Raw genomic sequence first — 22979 nt, 5'->3', positions numbered from 1 at the left:
CCTGGTCTCAAGTAGCTCACATTTTCTCTCCTCCCTGACCTCTGAGACCCAGCCACTGCAGTTCGGCCCTTGTCTATTCCACTGACATACCATAGTGAATACCATATGGATGTTTGACCCACTGAACTAAAACATTTGATCCATTAAATTAAAACATTTTGACCCAAGTATAACGATAGGTTAACCATCTTAGAACTTACACAACAGAAGGAATGTATGATTATCTGGTTTGATTTAGTAACACATTGAATTACAGTGAGCATATGCTGTAGAAAAAAAGACCGGAAGGAAGCAAACCAAAATATTAACAATGTTATCTATCTCTGGAATGTGGACTTGCAATTTATTTTCTCCTTATGTTTTTGGCTAATTTAGGAATTTCCTATAATAAGCATGTATTTCTTTTACCATAAGAAACAAGGGGTTTTGGTGGTCGGGTTTTTAAAGTATCATTCATGATATTGCAGTATCAGAGAGGCATATATAGGCCTGATCCATGGATCCAGGACCAGGCCCCTCTGATTACATGGTGACTCCCACAAAGCCTTTTTGCGGGGGGGGGGATTTCTGTGCTTAGGAAAGCCATTAGATTTTGCCCAACCTAGTCCATTAAGCAAATAACACCAGCTTTCTTGCCAGGATGACAGCTACTATCTGTTCCATGGAATGTTATCTTTGTTAAGTTTTTCAAAGGTGTCCGTGACGCCCCAGGGTACAAAAATGTACTTGTACTGTAAGACACTCACCCATGCAAAATGCAAAAACCAGCCAAACGAGCAAAAAACACACTCCCACATCTTTCTCAGGGGCTTCATGGCTCCCTGAAGCCAAGGTCATGACATCCTGACCTACAAGATTTCTTAGTGGAATGCCTCTTGAAACCTAGACCACATTTCTTCATTTTCTCCTCACGGGCAGCTACCGTGACTGGCTTCCCAAATGTCCAAAACTTCCCTTGTCCTGAAGAATTTTCTAGATGCTGCCTCTTCCTAGCACATCTCCCCTGAACCAGTATGGTCAGTTCACAATTCAGTATCCTTAAAGGTGACACAAGGGGCTCTTAATTTTTTTGTGTGATCAAGGAATGCTTTCAAATACTAGAACTTTTTGCAGATCAGTTAATAAGAAGACTCAGTCAAACACTAGATCCAACAATTCATTCATAATTACAGTGCCCAGGGTGGCAGCTAACAAGGTCTGGAAGGGGCTCCAAGCATCGGGGCTTGGCACACAAATCATTTCAGCTGTGAACCATTGTCCGCCCTGGCCTTGATCTCACACACTCACATGGTGAGGATATAACTGACGCTGCACAATGTACACGCTCTCTTGTAACCAAGGTGAATCGTACACACCCATCAAGATTTGGTGACCTACCCGGGAAGGGTTCATGGCATGAATGGCATGTTGACACACGTGGTTTGAGAACCACTACGAAACGTAAAGTATTTCTTACATCCAAAGCACTCTATACTACAGGACAATGACTTTTAGGACCCTCATTTAAAGCAAACAAACCTGGAGAAAAATCACTTAATAAAAGAGCGGATCTGGCTGCCCAAAGCTGACTAAAAAGACAGAGATTATTTGCTGGGGAAACATCATCCTTACCTCCTCCAGGGCCCACAGGGAGTCCACCACGGGCTTGACTTTTTTCTGGTTGTAGAGCCCAATGAGTTTGTCCACCACTCCTCGAATGAGGCCAGCACGGCCCTGTTTGAAGAGCAGGTTTAGAAGGGAAAACCCAGCAATGACTTTGTTCTCTTCGTATAGCTTGATGGGGTTCACCTTCTCAACCTGCCACCACTGGAAAGAGAGAAGGTGTGCGTTACAAGGAATCAATGCCAGGCCATGTTTGTAGCATTGCAGGGAGACAAGGGGGCTGCACTTGGGTGGATTCCAGATGCCCAGGCGGTAGCTCTTGCTGGTGTGTTTCTGTCAGCACCTCTTTGGCTGAGCACTGCTACAGGTGCAGAGTGATGCTTCCCAGAAGAGCCCAGGATGTAGGTGGGACACAGCCCTTTGCAAAAACAACTGCGAGACCACATGTGATCAGAATGTTAAGTCACACGGTTGGGACCATCAGATCTGGAGTTGGATCCTGACTCTACAATTTGCTCCCTGTTATTCTCTGTGCTTCATTTTTCTCAGCGACACACACTGGCAGGATGCTGCCTCCGAGGTTTCCTGGGAGAGTTTAGCGTAAAGCGCTTGGCTGACTGGATGGCGGTGGTGGTGATGGGGCTGGTGAAGGGAGCGGGAGGGGTGGGGGGACGTGGGGGGAGTGATGCCTCTGCCTGCACGAGCAGCTTTCCTTGGGGGAACAGCAGCAAGGCTGGAGAGGTGAGGCAGAATGCGTCAGATAAGGAAGAGGAAGGGAGCGTAATATAGCAAGAAGGAACAGCGTATCGGAGCGATGAAGCCACAGTGTTGGAACTAAATTGATGGTTCTCAACTGGGGACGGTTTTACCCCCCAGGGACATTTGGTAAATGTTTGGAGATGTTTTTTTGTTATAACTCAAGGGGGGAATCAGCTGGCATCTAGTGGGAAGAAGCCAGGGATGTTGCTAACTCTCCTACAATACATAGGACAGGTCCTCAAAACAGAATTATCCAGCCCCAGATGTCACTAGCGCTGAAGTCCTACGTGGGATACCCACACCTGGCACATATGGCTCCCTTATTTCCTGTCTTTCATCTCCCACTCCAGACATGAAAATAAGTAGGTAATCCATTAAAAACTACAGAAATGGTGATCCAGCTGCTTTGTTCTGATTTAATTGTGTTTCTTCTGGTGCTGGTTAGAATTTAGAAATTCAAAGGTCCAGCTTCTAGAGGGTGCTAAGAGATCAAAATGTTTAATATAGAAGGCAAAGAGAAGTGTGAGGGACACTTAGGAACATCTATAATAGTTATGTTATCGGTGTGTTTCTTTTACATCCTGCCTCCTTCCAGGATTGAGGAAACTCTAAAAAGTAAAATATCTTGTTTTTTTTAAGTGGGGAAATCAGATTGTTGGAAAATAAGTGTAAGAAAGACAGGTTGTAAACAGGGACAAGGTTCATGCACAACATTTTTTACCAAAATATGCTCCCCAAGGGCCTGGGGTCCAGCTCTAGGAGAGATATGTATTTGGCCGTGGGCTGCTTGCCACAAAAGCAAAGGTAGAGAAATGATTAGTAACTTGATTCACAGTGTATGTGCAGCGCTTCCACAAAGCGTTTGTGAAATGAATGCTTGCCGAAGCTACAGTTGCTGCCCAGTTGTGTTTGTGTTCTAGAGCTGAATGCCTGGTTTTGAATCCCAGTTCTGTCACTCGCAAGCTGTGCAACTTTAAGCAAATCACTTAACCTCTCTGTGTTCAGTTTCCCTACTGTACCTCATGGGGTCGTCATGGGGAATAAATGTGTTGATACATACAAAGTACTTAGCTCAGCGTCTGGTGCGTAGTACGTGCTCTATAAATATGAAATATTTTTATCACCTTAAGTTGGAGAGATATCTTGGATCGAGCGAGTAAGAGCTCTGGATTTGGAGTCAGACTGCTCTCGAAATGTTGACTTCATTTGCTATTATCGTCATCGTTAGGATCTAAAAGCAAATGGCATGTGAACACAAGCTCCCCGTAAGAGTTTTAAGGGGGAACACCATTAAGATAGCTGAGGGAGAAATTCCTGTATGCTTCCAAATATGCCTTTAATTTCTAAGCCTTTCTCCAAGGTATAGAAGCAAATGCCTTCTAGAACCTTCCAGAACAAAGTCATCACCCCACTCCTCAGCATGCCCTACCTTCAGTTTGCTTCTAACTGAACAACTGACACGAACCCGGCCTCTGAAAGGGAACAGTCTTTATTCCTGACCCCCAGCTATACAGCCTTCTGGTAATCAGCACCCTTGCTTTAAGCAGGAGAATGTTACTCTCCATCGTGGCTGTTTTCACGAGCGCCTTCCCTGAACGTGGGCACACGACAATTATTTCATTAACGCTGTGTGTTGTGATTGTGCACGTAGGGGAGAAAGGGAAAACACTTCTTACAATTGTATGTAATTTGGGACCAATTTGGTTCCCTACAGCAGGCCGTCAGCATCATGTTAATTGCAGCCACAGCAACAAAACAGCTGCGAGTGACACAAAGCCTGTCGTCAGGGGACGCGCTCCAGACAGCATCATCCTTCACTAGACTCCATTCTTGCTCCCCTGTTCATCCCGAAGTTGCGATAACCTTGACCTGAACTTTAAAGCTCAAGTGCAAACCGAGGCCCTTTAATTCTAGTCTCACAGGGCCGGGGGTACTGATCATTCCAGAATCAGGGAGTGTTTGGAGAGGAAGCCTTTGGCAGCCAGTGCTGGCACTGTGGGGGCATATGAATATCCCACAGTGCCACAAAGAGTCAATTCTAAACCCCTTTCCCTGGCTTTGTCTGACCACCCTATTCACCATGCTTCCACCCCATTCTTCTGTCTTCTACTTCAGCACCCTGCTTTCATCCCTTTCAGAGATTTTATGACTGTTTACCATCATCTTATTAATATGTGTTACTTATTTCATCATCTCCTTCATTAGAACGCAAGAGTCCCGAGGGCCTCAAATGCATCTGTCTCATTTGCTGTGGTACCCTGGTGCCTGGCACAGCACCACAAGTAGTAGGTGCTCAGAAGATGCTTGCAAAGCGAGTGAATCCATCAGGGCCTCACTGGCTGCTAAGGAGGCTAAGAGGAGGGAGGACAAAGGCAAGCTCTGATGGGACATGGCGGCCCCTGTGGTGGGGACAGGCGTAAACATGGAAGTTCAAGCCCAGATTAGTTTAATTCTAGTAAGTGTGGCTCCAGGTGGGAATGTAGACCTGAGGAGGTTCGTGGTGGGGCCAGTGCCCAGGGACGCAGCTTCACAACTGCAGACACAATAACCGCTGTGTTCAGAGCATGAGCACGTAAGCTAGTGGTTCACACACTTGCCTGTGTCAAAAAATCAGCCCAGGAGCTTGCGAAAAGTGTCGAGTTCTATTGTCTCTCCAAGCCAGTAGGATGGGGCTACAGAGAAATCTCAAGTAGCCCTAGAGACCCGGTCAGAAAGTGGTCAGACTGAAAGGCTGGTCTCTCTGTGGACCAAGTAGAGTGCACGAATGCTAAGTTTATTCTTGCCCAGTGATTAAAAATACCAACACTTGGGCTTCCCTGGTGGCGCAGTGGTTGGGATTCCGCCTGCCGACGCAGGGGACGCGGGTTCGTGCCCCGGTCTGGGAAGATCCCATATGCCGCGGAGCGGCTGGGCCCGTGAGCCATGGCCGCTGAGCCTGCGCGTCTGGATGACTGTGCTCTGCCACTGGAGAGGCCACAACAGTGAGAGGCCTGTGTACCGCAAAAAAAAAAAAAAATACCAACACTTAAACAATCTCTGTTGAAATCAAAATACAGTTTTCTGGAGTTTCTCGGGCACTCTCATTTCTCTGCTTCATTTGGACAAAAGTGGCCCAAGTCACAGTCCTGTCCATGTGTGGTGAGCAGGTTGAGAATGCAGGCTTTCTTGCAAATGAATGATGCAGATGAAGGACAAACAAGATTTAGGCTATTCGGTCCATGTCCTTAGATGGAAGAGCTTACAACATGCCAAGCACCACACCACCAGCGTACTTTGGACGTGCATGGATACTTACTGATTTTGCAAAGCTAAAGAAGCTCTTGGTCTCTCCAGTCACCATGTTGGATGAACCTGCAAGTGGAAGATTCCCAAATCAAGCTAACGAAAATCAACATCTCTTGCTTTGCGTGGAAGAATGGCAGTTGTCTGGCCCAGAACTGTCAAGAACTTGAAAGGAAATTTAGGTCAGCCTTGGAAAAATAAGGGAATGGGAGGGGGTGGTTGGTGTCGAGTTGACTTAATTTTAACTAAGTATCACTGGATCAGAGAGGAAGTAACATTTCTCAAGGTGACTATTTCATAACGTTGGACAATAGGTCACGTGGCAAAAATGTGATTTAAGCCACCATTCTAATAAAATGATGAGTTGCCGAAATGTCTTGTTGGTGCCATTCTCTGAGACCGAGAAATGAACTCCTTTGTGAGATTACTTCATGGCATGAATTGGATTCCTCGGCAGGTGAGGGGCTTGGGGAGCTGACCTTGGCTGGGCATTTAAGTAGTGGAGAGAGGCGGGGCTGAATTAGAATTTAGATGGATGGAAAGATGGGGTCCAGAGGAGCAGATGAGGGTGAAAATAGGTTCACAAGCCAAGGAAATGGTGTGACCCACGTGTAAGCTCCAAAGAGGTCTGGGCAGAAAGGTGAAAACCACTTGAGACCAATGGTGTGGGAAACGGAGCCTTGCTGATGGGAACAAGCAATATTCAGAGTTAAGACAGGAAGTCGAGTTAGGAAAGATTCCCTAACATGCTCTTACAGAAAGGAAAAACCCCTTTCTGCGGTTCTGGGTTGGGTGTGGGTTAAGAGATACTATACCCTGGTGGTGCCTTTTCAGCGACTTTTCTGCCTTCCCCCCACAGATTTGGGAGTAAGTTTCTCTCAGAGAACCGTTAAATGAAAAAACAATGTATGTCTTAAACTTAGTTCTTTGGCCTTGGTAAACTAGTAGCCAGTTAGTCACTGCTTCTCCTTTTATGGGGTGACTTTTACAGGGTGCAAGCTTCACAGCACTAGGTTTTGATTACTTAGTAGTCAAGTAATTGATGTAATAAGATACTCGTGATATGATCAAGTTGTGTACACCAAAATGACGTCATGGAACTGGGGCAAAAATAGAACCAGTAAATGAATAAGGATGGGTAAAATGCTCATCTGTATTTGACACACGTGTTAGTCATAGCCAATATCCCTACACTGACATTTATAGCGTCTCTTATCAATAGTAATAATTTAAAAACTGCATCCACCGCTAAAGACTTTCAAATACATGGCCGCTACTCATAATGCCAGAACACTCCAGCAATGAAAGTTTCTTCCTTCTCTGTCACAGTGATCTGATGATGACAAAATGATGCTTGACTACTTATACCTCTCAGATATCTGTTTTATAAGATTCTCAGCTAATAGTAGGGAAATGAGTATTTTTTTCTGAGTTATGCAGAACTAAGGCTCAGTTTTCTACTCTGCTTCCGTGGGACAGAGTGCCAAAAATCTCAAGCATTGGAGAGCTCCAAGATCGTTTGGCTTTGGGATGCGACATCTGGCTTCAGATACGCTTTTTTCTTTGCAGAGACTAATGTTTAAATTGTTTTACCTGCCTATGACAAAGAGAAGAAGAGGGGGGAGAGGAGTCTCTGGGGTCTCATTCTGCTGGAGAAAACCCGCTGCCAGATGTCTCTCATGAATCCTCCCAAACCCAAGAGCATATAAGTGAATTAGAGGCCGACATGGGCTCTGTCCATCCAGGGCTTCTGTCTTGATTGGGACGTACAGGAGTAGTTTAGAGGAAGGAGATTCTGCACCTTGCAACTTCATCTCCAATAGTGAAGATCCTCCCTTTTAAAACCACCACATCCTAGCCACTCTTCTCCATCCTCTTATGGGTGTTTTATTGCTTCATTTTTGTAACTTCCTTTGAAGCTATTAGTATTTTCCACATGTGCCACCTTCTGTGGGTCGAGTCCCATCTTGTCACTACCTTGGCTTGGCCTTGCTTTATTTCTTTTAGAATGAGAAATGCTCATGGGATAATAGGGCAGTAGGCACTTTTATAATTGAGAACAGTAGCAATACTATAGAAAATATTAACACCATCCCCATCTCATTACGCCAGCATATCAACACATCTCATTTTTCAGAGCCCCTTGTAAGCACACGTGCGTTGCGGTGCTGCCTGTCGCCGACCATGTCCCCTGCTTCTGTTTAGCGCTCACCATATAAAATGTAGGTTCCCAGTGGTTTGAGAAGGCTGAGACCTTTTCCAGTGTTGTCCCCACAGAGGCAATCCAAAACAATGTCCACTCCTTCAGCAGAGATTCTAAATGGTGAGAAGACAAAGTAAAATAGTGTAACCTGTCAGGGACCAAACTGTCAACCCCTTTTCCTTCCTCTGTCATACTGTTTACTGCCAGAATCAGGAACAGAGAGAGCTCTGGGAGTAGAAATAAATAGGGCAGAAGCCCGGGAGGTGGATGTATCCTCCTGAGTCCAACTGAGAATTTCTCAAAGCCGCAGGCAGCTAAGAACCTGGCTGGTGGCGCCAGCAGAGAACATCGCAGTCAGCCCGACCGCCTTGCTCAACTTCTCTGAGCCTCAGCTTTCTCCTTTGTAAAGTGGAGCTAGCGGGACTTCCCTGGTGGTCCAGTAGGTAAGGCTCCGCACTCCCGATGCAGGGGGCCCGGGTTCGATCCCTGGTAAGGGAACTAGATCCCACATGCCTGTGACAACCAAGAAGTCCTCATGCAGCAACTAAGAAGTCTGCATGCCACAACTAAGGATCCTGCATGCTGCAACGAAGATCCAGCATGTGCTGCAACTAAGACCTGGAGCAACCAAAAAATAATAAAAATAAATAAATTAAATAAATATTTTCTAAAAGCTAAAAAAAATAAAATAAAGTGGAGCTAGCATGTTTCTTTGTGCTAAGAATGAAGTGAGGTGGCAGATGTGGTGCTTGGCCCATTGCCAGCCACATAATAGTTGCTCCGTAAGTCAGTCAACAACTCATATTTGTGGAAATTGAGGTGTGTGCCAGGCTCTGTCCACGGTGCTGAATAGTGAAAACCAGCAAGCTCCCTGTCTTCATGGGGCTTCCGGTCTACCAAGGATTGGCTTTCTTCCCTCTCCACCCACCTTCTCAGTGAAGCTATAAAGGCACGTTAATTTAACTTGCAAACTTCTATTGTCCAATCTCCAGGTTCAACCTATAAACATGCTCCTAGAGGAAAAGGGTTAAATAAATCCTACAGTGATGGAGGGCTCCACAGGGAATCCACATTTGTACTCTATTAGGAAGAAGATCCCTTCTTCCATTCATTTATTTATACATTTATTAATTCACTCGCTCATGCACTTAACAAACATCTACTGGGCTTCTTGGGTTAAAAGAGATTATGCAGGAGGGGCAGTAGAACCTGAAGGCTCTGGGGGTTGTAGGGAATATATTCCTGCCTACAGAGTTCCCAGCTCTGGCTGGGCCGTGCTCTGCTCAGACAAGAATGGCCCTTCCTCAGACTTGTGCCTTTGCAGGGTTACCTTGTCTTAGCACATTGCTCACCCGTATACCCTGCATCGGCAGGCGGACTCTCAACCACTGCGCCACCAGGGAAGCCCCTTAGCAGCATCTTTTAATGGAATAATCATGAATATCACAAGCAGAGCAGGTAGCCCATCAGAGGCACAGAGGACATCCTCATTTCTTAGCTCACCCCCGCTCCCCAATTTCTGGGAGTGTCTGCCTTGCCTGCATTTGTGTAGTCTTAATTACATAAAAGCAGAGAGGGTAAGGGCAGAGGGTTAAAGGCAACAGCTCCTATTCTGCTTTCTCCCTCTGTCATAAATCTCTGCAGACTTAAACAGCAAACAGAAATAGCCGCAGCTCAGAGATTCTCTGGGCCAAATTCAGCATCAAGATATTTTGGGATTGCTGATCCGAGACTTTCCTATCTGTCCTTCCTTGGTCCCCAACCCCTCGCTCCTTTATTGAGAATACTGCCTCTTTGCTTCCCGTCCACTCGGATCAGTGGAGAATTTCTCTTGAGTGGTGGTAGTTGCAATAGAGCCATTAGTGGGTAAGCAGCCCTTCAACTTTGTCGAGAAATTAATTCCCCTTTACTGTAACTTTCATTTCCAGTTGGGTCCTTGGCACTCCACACAATTCTTCTCGTTCAGACTTCCCTTTCTCTGAGAACTCATCTCTGCCTTAGCTTTAACCATCACCTCCAAGCTCATGACAGAGGGATGAGGTGATGTCAGAGTGCCCAGCACTGTGCCTGGCGCACAGTAGGCTGCTTAGTAAAAGTTTACTATTGACGGTTCCCACGTGCACGTAGTACCACTTCTAGGAATCCTTTCTTGATCGCTTTCTCTCTGTTCTCTCCTGGTGGCTAGACTCTTGTTAATTTCCACTAGGTCTCAGTTTCTTTATATAAGATAAGGAATTTTCATCTTTCAGGATGCACCTACAATGATCTCACTGAAATGCTCAGCAGAGTGGGAGGAGACAGACAAAGCCTGGTGCCCCCCTCGCCTTGCCTGGGACTCGCTCCCTACCTCTCTGTACTGACTAAAAGAGTTCCCACTCTTCAAGCACCTCCTTGGGGCTGTCCACCTTGGCGTGCTCTCTGGTCTTTCTTCCCTCTTTATTTTTAAAGCCCTTACAGTCAGATGCACACAATTCAAGGCTTCTAACTCTTCCACTTGGTTTCAAGCATCCTCTTCTCTTTCCTCCGGAACAGAGAAGGGGGAAGTGACATAAAGGTTATGTCTGTATTATATATATATATTTTCCCCTATCCCCTTTATAATGCCTGGCTCTAGGATGCAAACATATTCAAAAGAAGCTTACTGAGTGACTGGTTGATAAAAGAATTTTCATCCCAAGAAATTTTATGTTATTATTTTTTCTAGTTGATTACACACAACACAGTGTGTTGTGTTACACAGTGTGTTACACAGTGTAACAAACAATATCCATGATCAGAAAAGGAAGACAAATCCCTCAGCATTCCACTCCTATTGCATCTCAGTGGGTGGATTTTTCTTCCCCCTTCATTTCATGCCCTCACGCGCCAAGAATTTATACAAAGCTGTGATCACAGTGTAGCTGGAATTTGGCATTCTGCTTTTTTTCCACTCAATATGCTACCACAGGTATTTTTTTCATTTTCTGACAGAGTCTTCGTAATTACCATTTTTTAAGGGGCTGCATAATACTCAAGTGTGTGGGTGTAGTGTAATCTGCCGAACCGTTTCCCTTCTGTTGATAGTGGGGGCTGGTTCTGAATTTTCGCTTTTACAGACAATGCTGTAATTCACCCTGTCGTCATGTCCTGAGCACCTAACGATGAAGCAGAAGCAGTGCTTGGGTCTGCAGCAAGCAGGGTGGACCCGTGACTTTTATTTTCTTTCGGATTATATCCTGAGCGTAGGATTCGTGGGACAGCGAGTACAAACCTATTTGCAGCTTCCCAGTCATTCTTAGGCTAATCCCAGAATCTCTACTTAAAAATGTAAGGAAGGAACTGTTGGAGGTCACGTGTGCAGGAAGGTGGTGGGCAGGTGGGTCTCAGATGCTTCTGCTCTTCCGACATCAGAAGAAGTCACTGAATCTGGAGCTAAAGGCAGCGGGTCAAGGACACTGAGGGGATGGGGGATGGTGGAGCTACCTGGGACGTGGGGACAGCAGAGGCTCCCTACTTATGGCCTCTGTCACTTCTTCAGAAGAGCCGCCACCTCCCGACCCTCCTCTCCACTACCGCACACATCCTCTGACCACAGCCTCCAGCTGCACTAGTCTCCTTTCACATTCTTGAATTGACCAAGTCTTTCCTGACCCCGGGCCTTAGCACATGCCATTCTCCTTGGTCAGAAATGCTCTTCCTTTGGCCAAATTCTCAGCCCTCAGTCCTCAGCCCAAATCTCACTTGTTGATGGATGACATGTCTGATTTCCCCACTTGCCTGTTTATTTCACTAGCGCCTTGCATTTCTCCACCAAAGCACATATCAGAAGTAGAAATCAATGAATTTTTAAAATATCTCTTGTCCCTTCTTCCCAACGAGGGTCCAGGCTCCATGAAGACAGTGATTCTCAAGGTGGTTTCTGCTGGATCTCCTGCCCTAGCAGAGTACCTGCTAGGTACTCAGTATTTATTAAGCAGGTCAGTGCAGGAACAGAGGAAAGGATGCTTGAAGAAATATCTCTTAAGAGGGTGAAAGGAAAGGTGGCTGAAGGGAAAGTGGTAGTTCATTTTCCAGACCACAGCTTGAAAGATGCAAGTTAAAGGAAGGAAGTTTATAAAAATAGGCAAAGATATATTCTGGAAGTCTTTACAAACTACTGTACATAAAATAGATAAGCAACAAGGATTTACTGTATAGCACAGGGAACTCTATTCAATATCTTGTAATAACTTATAATGGAAAATAATCTGAAATATATATGTATGTATAACATACATACACCTGAAACTAACACACTATTGTAAATCAACTATAAAAAAAAATGCCTGCAATCTGGACATCTGAGAAACGGGTGGTAAATTTCCAATATCTAGCTTTAAAGCTTTCTTTTCACATCACATGGGAAATACTGGGGCAACCTTAAATGACACGCAAATCTTGACACTCAAAATTTTTTTTTAAATTTGAGAATTCAGACTGTCAGAAGACTCTCCTTTCCGAAAAACTTCCCAAGTTTCACCTAATCCGGTCTAAATCTATCACTTCAAACAACCAGATCTCCCATCTTCCAACCCTTCAATTTTTCATCTTAATCAGTGATTTGGAGGAAATTGTTTCTTTGTTATGATGCTATGCTAGCCGGACAACTTAATTCCTTTGTACCTTCTGATATTGTGCTGGAGAATGAAAATACAGAACCATGGCTCTGGGACATCTCTGAATCCCCCCAGAGCTGTGAGTGGAGCAGAGCCTGGGAATCAGCAGGGGTGAGACACACACATCACCTGAAAGCATGGCGGCAGCTGGGTGTTCCATCTGATTTCCTGTGTTGACATGCACAGGGCCGTAAGGATCATAGGTGGAATATGGATCATGTTATAAAGCAACGTCTCCCCTGGGGAGACCACAACAGCCAGCAGGTGGATGTCCCCTCCCGTTCATTCTCTATGACGCACCAGTGACTCTTCCAAACCCAAATCTGATCATGTCACCACCTTGGTCCTTTGGTGGCTCTCAGTCACACCCAGGTTGGAGTCCACACTCCCTGGGGCTGTTACATGAACGAATGAGCAGTAAACTTCTCTGTGTTACGGTAGTGTTATAGGAGCTCTCACAATTTAGCTTTGTAACTTGACTGCTCTGTTCCTCAGGTTTATCGTCTCCAAAATGGGGATAATAATAAGGTTGTTGAGAGGATTAGATGAGTGGATACATGTGAAGTAGCACAGGACTCGTAATATATATGTTTCCAATTATGATTGTTATCAGCCCTCCTCTAAATGAACGCTCCTGTTCCTTAAGAGAGAAGTGCAGGGACCATCCTGGCGCTCTTTATAGCAAACGTCTTACCTTTTCACTTCCTGCACGTAGTCTGCGTTTCTGTCAAAGAGATGAGTCACGGAGTCTTTGATGGCTTCGTGCTTGAAAGTAGAAGCTGTTCCAAAGACCGTCACATTGGGGACAGTGGAGCACAGCTGAGCCACAGCTTGGCCCTGGGAGTGAAATACAACAGACAAGTCACACAAGAGAGCTACCATCCAGCAGCTAGTCTCACTGGGTGGAGAGCAGGATTTCTCAGCCTTGCCGCTGCTGACCTTTTTGGGCTGGATTAGCGTTTGTTGCGGGGGGTTGAACTGTGCATTGTGAGATGTTTAGCAGCATCCCTGGCCTCTACCTACTAGGTACCAGCAGCAAGCCCCCAGTTGTGACAGCCAGCAATGTCTCCAGACATTTCAAAATGTCCCCTGGGGACGAAATTTCCCTTGGTTGAGAACCACTGGTGCAGAGGAAGGTGAGCCAGCAAAACCCCAGTACCAAGACATAACAACTGTTATTTAACCATATCGACCCTCAGGCTCTCCATTTATAAATTAGCACTAATACTACCTGCTCCCTAGGATCTTGGAGGATGTCTTAGTTTGGATTTCCCAGAAGCAGATTCTGAGGCAAGGATTTGAGAGTAAGTCCTTTATCTGGAATAGGAAATACCAGGGTAGAAGGCAGCCAATAAAGGGTGTGTTTATCAAGTCAGTATCCACCATGCTAACTGGAACTCCATCCCTCTGAGGAACTCCATGAGCAAGTGTAGAATACGCCTCGGACATATCCAAACCAAGTAGTGAGGAAGCTGGAGTATTTATCCACCAAATTTCTGTCTGATACCGGTTGAGGGTTGCTTCTGCAGCAGTGACTCTTAGGCACGTCTTTGTCCTCAGAGGCCAAACGTGCTTCCACAGCCAGTCAGGAGCCCTAAGTAAGCAACCTTCAGCACGTTGAGTGCAGAAAAGGTATGGTGTGGCTGACAGCATCTGCTACAGGGGGCGTTAAATGAGGCAACGAGTAACGTAGGTCCAGCACCTGGCACAAAACACGACACTTAATAGGTAATCAGTCTTAATCATCTGTACCCCTTATTGGCTTATTACATCCAGGGCTGAGATGTCCAGGTGTGTAAAGAAAATGCCATTGCATGAGGTTTAAATCTCGAATGGTCCAAGAGAAATGACAGATGTAGTCAGGAATGGTTAATCTTCCCATATCCTTTTTCAATATCGTTAGAAGTTTAAGTCATTGGACAAAATACTGTGATCGTGTGCATTCAGAAACCTTCCAGTAAAACCCAATTTGCTGCTAATTAAGATGCATCCTAAAACCAAGTCCTGTCTCTCTGCAGTGTTCCATCTACCATCTTAAGAAGGCAGAAATTATTAAGGAGGGAAATTATCCTACCAGAGGCATCTGTGATATGAATTACAGCCTCTCACTTTATTTACGTGTCTTCATGTTGGCAGACTCAATCAGGTTGGAAGGTCAATTTGTGGAAACGTGATTTTTCCCAACATTTGCTATTAGAGGCAATATCGAGAGAATGAGAGAATGTCAGAGTTGCAAGATCATCCAATTACCCCCTCCTTATTGTTTTATAGACCAGGGAGAGGGGACTCTGAAAGGTTAAGGTAACCCAATTCTTCAGAGGCAGACCTGAGATTCAAAGCAAGGTCTCCTGACTTCCAGCTACTGCCATTTTCTATTATGCCATGTGTGCTGTCTACTTATTTTGGCATTTAAAGCTAAGCAGACTTTTAAGTTGCTGCCTAAAATAGACACATTACTGACACACTCACTTGGAGGTCAATATTTCAGAACATGGGCGTGAACCTGAGACTCCAGACAGGCTATAGTTCTCTGTTCTAAGAAGAGCTTTGGTATTCGGTTAAATTTTTTATCCCCTGATTTTGAAGAACAAAAAAAGGGACTCTCCTTCCTAGTGAGTGTAAATATCATCAACCACCATGACGATCCTCAGAAATTCGACAGGGCTTGAGCTAACCTTGTTAGTTCTGGCGTGGGAGCTTAGAACTGGTTCTCATAGCCATGTGGCCCCTCCTCTGTCCTTAAGCAAACCTGACGTTTATCCACTCAACTCCTTTTCAAATTCCTACTATGTGCTACCTCATCACACTGTCCTGTAGATGCTGGAGCAGCAGAGATGCCTGATACATCTTAATCTCTGTCTCTAGTCCCACCGAGTCCCAGACTTGTGTACTGAAGTACCATTTTGGCATCTGTCTTCACCTGGCTCTCCAGAAACCACACATCAAATTCAACTCATCCAAAACGTAACTCATGGCTATCTCCAAATGAGTTACTCCTCATATTAGCTTGCTAGGGCTGCCAGAACAAAGTACCACAAACTGGGCAGCTTAAAAAACAGAACTTTATTGTTTCACAGTTCTGGAGGCTAGAGGTCTGAAATCAAGGTATCAGCAGGGTTGGCTCCTTCTAATGGCTGTGAGGGAGGGATCTGATCCAGGCATCCCTCCCTGGCTTGTAGGTGGTGGTGTTCTCCGTAGGTCTCTTCACATTGGTCTTTCCTCTATGCCAATCTGCGTCCACATTTCCCATTCTTGTAAGGACACCAGTTATATTGGATTAGCGCTCACCCTCATGACCTCATTTAACTTGACCTCTGTGAAGACCCTACCTCCAAATAATAGCCTATTTTGAGGTGCTGGGGTTTAGGATTTCAACTTATGAATTGGATGAGGGTGGGGGGACACAATTCAACCCATAACACTCCTCTCACTGCATTTGCTGCCTCGGTGGATGGAACTGCACCACTCACTCATCGCTAAAGTCAGGAATCTGGGGGTCATCCTGGACCCCTCTTCCTCCCTCTTCCCACATCCAATTAGCACCTTTGTTGTTTCCACTCAACATCTCTTGGGACTGTCACTTCCTCCCCTGGATTACGACAACACCTTTCTAACCGGCCTGGCTGTTTCCACGTGCACTTCAGAGTGATTTTTCTCAAACACAACACTGAGCATTTCATTATGTGTTTCAAAGCTTCCCAGTGCCTGTCATGGCCTTCAGAGTGAAATGCACACCCTTTACTTGACGGCACAAGGCCAGCCCTCTGGGATCTGACCCAGTCTACCTCACTAACATGATTGCCCTCCACTTTTCCAATATCCACTCCCTAACACACAGACGTGAGCCACCACTGACATTGGTCATGACCCTCATCCCATAGCGTTCTCAGAATGAGCCTTCAACCTTATTTTACTGAGGAAGGAGCTGAGGTTTACGGAGGTTAGGGACCTGGGCCAAGGTCATTAGGGTACGATGTGGTAGACCTTGATGTGCTGTACTCACCAGCTGAGTGACCTTGAGTAAAGTATCAGCTCCTCTGATCACTTGTCTTAATATGCATTATACACAATACTATATGAACACGAAGATTGTTGTGGGGTTATAGGACATTATGCATCCATGGGCTTGGAATAGTGAATGTTTAATAAACACTTGCTATCATTGCTACTGGGACTCCTGTTACTTTTTTCTTCACAGTATTATGGCGATATCAGCCGTGGAAGCATGTCCACTGCCTACTCTCCAGAACATCTCATGCTGTTTTGCAGCAGTGCTGGTTTTCCCACACACCTTCCCCTTCCTGTCATGGCCTGGCCTTCCAGTGTCTTCTGCAGATCACAGCCACTCCCCGTGAGGCATATCGTCTTCTAGAAATCTTTCCCAGCATCCCAGGCAGAGTCTCTTGCCTCTTGTTGTGCCACCATTGACCTTGCTCCAGGACAGTGGCCACCGCGGCCTGCGGGGGCTGCTCCCTGACCCGTCTGTGAGCTCCAGGGGGTCAGAGACGGTGCCGCACGTGGCTGCAGACCCCAGCGCGGAGGGCAGAGTCTGGCACGGAGCAGATGTTTGGTAAACCTTGTTGAACAGACGCGGGAGAAACGAGAGGGGTTCGGTGTAACGCGGAAGCCCCTCGTCATTTCGCAGATTTCTACGTTCTTTAGCTTTGCAGAGTGGGAATAAAGCATAGGTTTAATGAGCATATCTAGTCTCTGGCCCAAGCAGAATTTTACCATTTCCGTTTTAAAGAGAAAGATACATGTGGTAGTAAAATGAAATGATATAAGTAACTGGGTTACTTACATATTTAAATTATTACGTAATATATATGAACATTATATGTGATATATAATACATAAATGTATTATATATTATAATTATAGTTGGCCCTCCGTATGCATGGATTCTGCATCCGTGGAGTCAACCAACCATGGTTCGAAAATAGGAAAAAAAAAATTCCAGAAAGCTCCCTAAAGCAAAACTTTAATTTGCCACATGCTGGCAACTATTTATGTGGAATTTACATTGTATTAGGTATTATAAGTGATCTTGAGATGATTTAAAGTACACGGGAGGATGTGCATAGGTTGTATGTAAATACTACACCAAGGACTTGAGCGTCCTTGGATTTTGGTATCTGTGGGGGGAAGGGGGTGGTCTTGGGCACTACCACCCTGTGGGTACCGAGGGACAACTGTATATATAATTAGAACAATTATGTATATATAATTAGAGTAACCCATGATATGCATTATATGTATATATGTACAATTAGTATTATATATGCATATATAATAATACCTAGCATATAATATTCCATTCGCACTATATAATTAGTATAATAATAAATCATTATTATTATATGTGCATATGTAATATACATGCACATATAACTAGCATAATATACAAGTAGTATATGTAATATTCTATCATAATTCGTATTATTATATAAATAATGATGGGTAGTAAACACCAGTTCAGCACATATCTATCTACAGCATCCCTATCCGCTCTTTTAGTTCTTAAATAATTCACTCAGGCAGTGAGAGGCCCTTGCAAGATCCTCAGTGATTTCTAAAGTGAATAACGCTCAGCATTCTGTATTTAAGCAGAGAAGTGCCGGCCCTCACATTTATAGAAAATCTGTACCCTCCGTTCTCCACGTCCCAAGGTGAATGTAAGATCAGCATCTAAGTTAGCCTCATTTCTCCCACGTGCCTAGCAAATAGCATGGACTCAGTAAAGACTTGTGGAAGAAGGAGTGAATTTTCAATAAAAAGGATTCTGCAATTTACCTGCAGACCCAGAACATAAAATGAACAAGACAATCCAGTCTCCCAGCAACAGCAGTAAATGGAGATTTGCATGTATTTGTTTTTTGTTTGTTTGTTTTTTGTGGTACGCGGGCCTCTCACTGTTGTGGTCTCTCCTGTTGCGGAGCACAGGCTCCAGACACGCAGGCTCAGTGGCCATGGCTGACGGGCCCAGCCGCTCCGCGGCATGTGGGACCTTCCTGGACCGGGGAACGAACCAGTGTCCCCTACATCAGCAGGCAGACTCTCAACCACTGCGCCACCAGGGAAGCCCTACTTGTTTTTAACTGATTTTCCCTTCCCTCTGTAGAATGTAAGAGCTCGGCAGCAAGGCTCTCCCTCCCTTCCCTGCATCTAACAGTGCAGCAGTGACAGCATCTGTGGTTCCTGCCTCTCACCGTGTGCCAGGTACTGGGTGAAAGTGCTTCCTTACACCCTTAGACCACTTTTGGAATACATTTTTTTTGTTTCCCTTTTATACCTGAAAATGGGGATTCAGAGAGGGAAAGGAACCTGTCCAAGGTTATGTACCTTGTAAGTGATAAACCTGGGGTCAGACCAGCTGTCCCTGACTCCACGGCCACTCTGCTATTAGTCTTTTTGTCCATCCCACTAAGCACTCAAGTTGCTGACATGGAAATCTCAGAGAAAACCATGGGTCCTTGACATCAATATGGAAGGCTTCATCGATCCACTCCAGATAGCTTTGTCTCAGTTTAGATGGGTGAACAAATTTCAACCAACTCAGTCCTAATTCCAGGGCTGTTGGGGTCCCCTCAAGCAGAGCACAGACAGTAGGAAATGCAGGGCCAATAGTTAGAAGGGAGTTGTTTGGGGGTCCCTGAAATTTGACTCTTATCAGTAGACTGGCAGTTCAAAGCAAGATCCTATTCCAGAAAACCTGGGCACAGTAGACAAACAATTAGAGGAGCAGATACATTTATATAAAAGACTTAGTACACTGTCTGGTACATACTCAGTACTCATTAACTGGCAGTTTATAATACGACTGCTCTGGAATTAGGACTGAGACTGGTTGAAATTCTGGTTACCCACTAAGTGGGAATTCAGGATAGATGCTCCTATCAGGGCACCGAGATTCAGGCTTCAGCATCAGAGACTCAAGGAAACAGGAGACAAAGAAAGGATGGCTTAAAAGGGCCTCTGTGGGACTTCCCTGGTGGTCCAGCGGTTGGGACTCCGTGTTCCCAATGCAGGGGCCTGGGTTCCATCCCTGGTCAGGGAACTAGATCCTGCATGCATGCCACAACTAAGATCCCACGTGCCGCATCTAAGACCCAGAGCAGCCAAATAAATAAATAAATATTAAAAAGAAAAAAGGACCTCTATGATACAGATATTCTCTACCTCCTCAGCCTTGTTTGTCATCATATACCAGAACTCTAGCTTTGGAAGGACTGAGCATATGGAAAAATGCTTAGTCCTTCCTAAATGCCACCCCCTCTCACCACAGGACATTGGCACACATGCAGGTTTCACAGCCTGCAGCCCTCTCCCTTGTCTTTTCTCCTGGTTGATTCCTAGTCATCCTTATCATCTCAGTCTCTCTGTCACTTCATTGTCATTCATTCCATCATTATAGGGCTATTTCACGACTGCCGCAAATAGATTAGACACTATGAGAGGTCCTGGAAAGATAAAGGTGAACAAGTTATAGACAGTCCCTATCATTTTGGAGCTTGCATTCCCCTAGAGGCAACAGATATTTAGAAAATAAATATACTATTAAAAGTACAGTCATACACCTAAACCAATAGGGTGAGAATGCCAATTCCAACCACTGAACCACTGGGATAAGACCCCATTGGTGCGCTGCAGTCTTGCAAATATGCAGAAAATAAGGGGCATGCACTCAAGGGCATGTGGACGATGCGCTGGGGAGAGAGACTAGATGAAATGGGAACTTGAACTTGATGATCCCCGTGGTCGCTCCAGTTCCACGATTTCTAGGTCACATGGGCTGGTTCTTAGCTGGTCTAAAGAAAATCTATTTGAAAAGCCTCCCAAAGAGAATGAGAGTTTACACATTTCCCTACATTTAGTGAAAAATGGAATTTTCGATTGAGAACTTGACCATTTCCGAAATCACTTATAAAAAAAAATTAAGTTTACCTCTCCCAAGAGCTGTTTTCACATTTAAACAGCTCCTAGAAACCACAAACTATTCTAGCAGTCAAAGAATGTAAGAGAAGGAGCTTGGGGATATCTAGAGAAGACGCCTGGAGGAAATGGTGAGGTCAGGTTGTTTTCCTCCAAAGAACTGTCAGTTTACTTTTTCATCTTCATCAAGGTAGAGAGGCCCTTGGACTAGGAGAGCTAAATGAATGTTAGCACAAAATCTAGTACAGGCTACCTGAGCCCTCCGTATGCCTTTCTTATGACAATACAAACTCCCACGCTGGGATTCAGACACAGGTTTAGAAATTTTTCTTTTTCCCCAGATCAGTGCTGTCATTTGCCTGCTCAACAATTCAGTTGACTCAATTGTTGTAAGAGGGGGAAGTTCACATCCCACTGTGTGGGCCGATCCACGTGACCCGCCACCAAAGGCATCAGAGAACATTCCATGTTTTCCTCTAGTACACTCTCAGAAGCAGTCAGCGCCTCTTTTTCTCTATCTCGTTTGTCGCTGCAAAACTCTTGAACCACGCATGACACTCTGTTGTAACATGCATGTGCTGAGACTCTCAACAGTGAGAAGCTTCAGGGGACGGTGACTGAGGGAGGAGAGAGAGAAGGAGGAAAAAAGTGAAGATTGATTGAGACTGGCATTCTTCAATTGCTCAAGCTGTCAGTGTGGATTTTTTTTTTTTAATCCAAAAAAGCCGTAGACACATTTTTTGGGAAGCCTTGGCAGATAATATCTTCCGTTGATTGATTTTATCTATTATACAGCTCAGTGCTTCTCCATATGAGCTGCCAGCACCAGCAGCGTCACCTCCTCTGGAGACCTGTTAGACATGCAGGTTCTCAGGCCCCACCCCAGACCTGAAGAATCAGAACCTCTGGGGGTGGAGCCCGGTACTCGGAGTTCAAGCCTTCCAGCAGACCCTGATGCAGCTCAAGCTGAGAAACCACTGATGTAGTTCATCCTTCATGGCGCCACTCCACTCCCCGCGATGCAGAGGCTGAGGCCCCTGGGATGCTCAGACTCTCTTAATATCACATGTTTTATTTCAAACCAGGGTGGGGTCTGGTTATTAGTATATATTTTATAAGCTCCCTGGGTAATTCTAACGTGCAGCCTCTGCTGAGAGCCAGCGCTCTAAAAATTTCCTTCTTCTAATTTGGTCAGTTATGGCCTTGACCATAATCCACTTCCTCCTTTCTGAGTCGAGGTTGACATCAGAGCCTATGGGTTTAGTACGTGGGATCCCGTAGGTGAGGGTATGACTAACAGTCTTCTGTGAATCAGATGCAGGAAGAGAAAATAATCCCCCACCCTTGATAGCAGGATCGGAAGCTCTGGATGCCTGGAGACGTTCAGCCTCCCTGCTCCCAGGGCCTCGGCGAGGCTGCGGAACACCCAGGTTTCCCAGCCATTCTCAGCTCTGCCCGCCAGCTGTCTGCAAGGTGAATATTTAAACTTTTCCTCCGCTCAGGCTGCACCAAGCTCACTGCAGAGGCTCTCAGGTGAGAAGCGGTAGGGCTAGGTGGTGAAGAGTATAGATTTATTTATCCAATGTCATCTGCACAGAACTTCCTGTGTGCTGGGCAGGGTTCTCCACGCTCTGCAAATACCAGCTCATTCGATCTGCATCCCGACCTCCATGAAGAGGGTACTCTTTCATCCTTGTTTTCCAGAAGAATGAACTGAGGCACAGAGAAGTTATGTAACCGCCCAAAGTCATACAGCAACAACAGAAACTAGATTTGAAACAACATCCCCTGGCTCTAGGGTCCACAATCTTAACCGCTGCCTCAAGCTACAGAACAGTAGGGGGTCTGGAGACTAAGAGAAGAGACGGAAGGGGAACCATCTCTTACTGGCCAGTTGCTCTTCGTCAAGCACTGTGCCAGACGCCTTACATATATCTCATTTTATCCTGCCAACATCATACTCCCATCATGAAGACAGGCTCAGAAATGAAGGCTCAGAAAGATCAAGGTTATCCTGCTGGTCATTGGAAACCGAGGCTCAGAAAAGCTAAGTACTAGCAGTGGGAACTGATGGGATTTAAACCCGAGTCTCCTTGTCACTAAGCCCAAGTTCTCTGTTCTGACATCAAAACAATTAAATAGAAATGAGACCCATCCGAGGTTGTAGAGCAAGCTACAGCTCTCAGATGCCAGACCACTTACTGCCACGTAAGCTGGCTGAGTGGCAGATTCTTCTTCTCTAAGTCAGGGATGGTAACATCTACTCCACAAGGTCAAATGTGGGTCAAAGGAGGTAACACATGTGATGTGATTCACCAGAGACTCAGAGCAGGTGCTCAATAAGCAGGCTTCCAAGGCCACCTCTTCCAGGAAGCTTTCCTGGATATCCCCAGAGGAGTTAATATCTCCTGCTTTGCCCTAAAACTCACACATATCATTTCTCAACCATCTTTCACACCGTGCTGTGGTTCTTCTTCTCTCCTCTCTCCTCTTCCCTCCTCTTCCTCCTCCTCCATCTCTCTCTCCTCCTTTTTAAAAATCTCTTTCTTTTGTGTCTCCCACTAGCC

The 22979-nt window shown here is 45.4% G+C and overlaps 1 protein-coding gene across 1 annotated transcript in view; it reads right to left on the bottom strand.

Annotated features, from left to right (window-relative positions):
- Positions 1-22979, bottom strand: part of VAT1L (vesicle amine transport 1 like) — a 143195-nt gene that overhangs the window by 67539 nt on the left and 52677 nt on the right. The window contains exons 4-7 of the mRNA XM_060131673.1: positions 13175-13317; positions 7856-7959; positions 5657-5712; positions 1612-1806 (exon numbers count right to left, since the gene is read on the bottom strand). Of these exons, the coding sequence (XP_059987656.1) occupies positions 1612-1806; positions 5657-5712; positions 7856-7959; positions 13175-13317 (498 nt within the window). The remainder of the gene's footprint in view (positions 1-1611; positions 1807-5656; positions 5713-7855; positions 7960-13174; positions 13318-22979) is intronic.

This window comes from Lagenorhynchus albirostris, chromosome 19 (assembly GCF_949774975.1).
Source record: "Lagenorhynchus albirostris chromosome 19, mLagAlb1.1, whole genome shotgun sequence".
NCBI lineage: Eukaryota > Metazoa > Chordata > Mammalia > Artiodactyla > Delphinidae > Lagenorhynchus > Lagenorhynchus albirostris.
The sequence above is the reverse complement of the archived record's forward strand: the minus strand, read 5'-3'. Positions and strand labels throughout refer to the sequence as shown.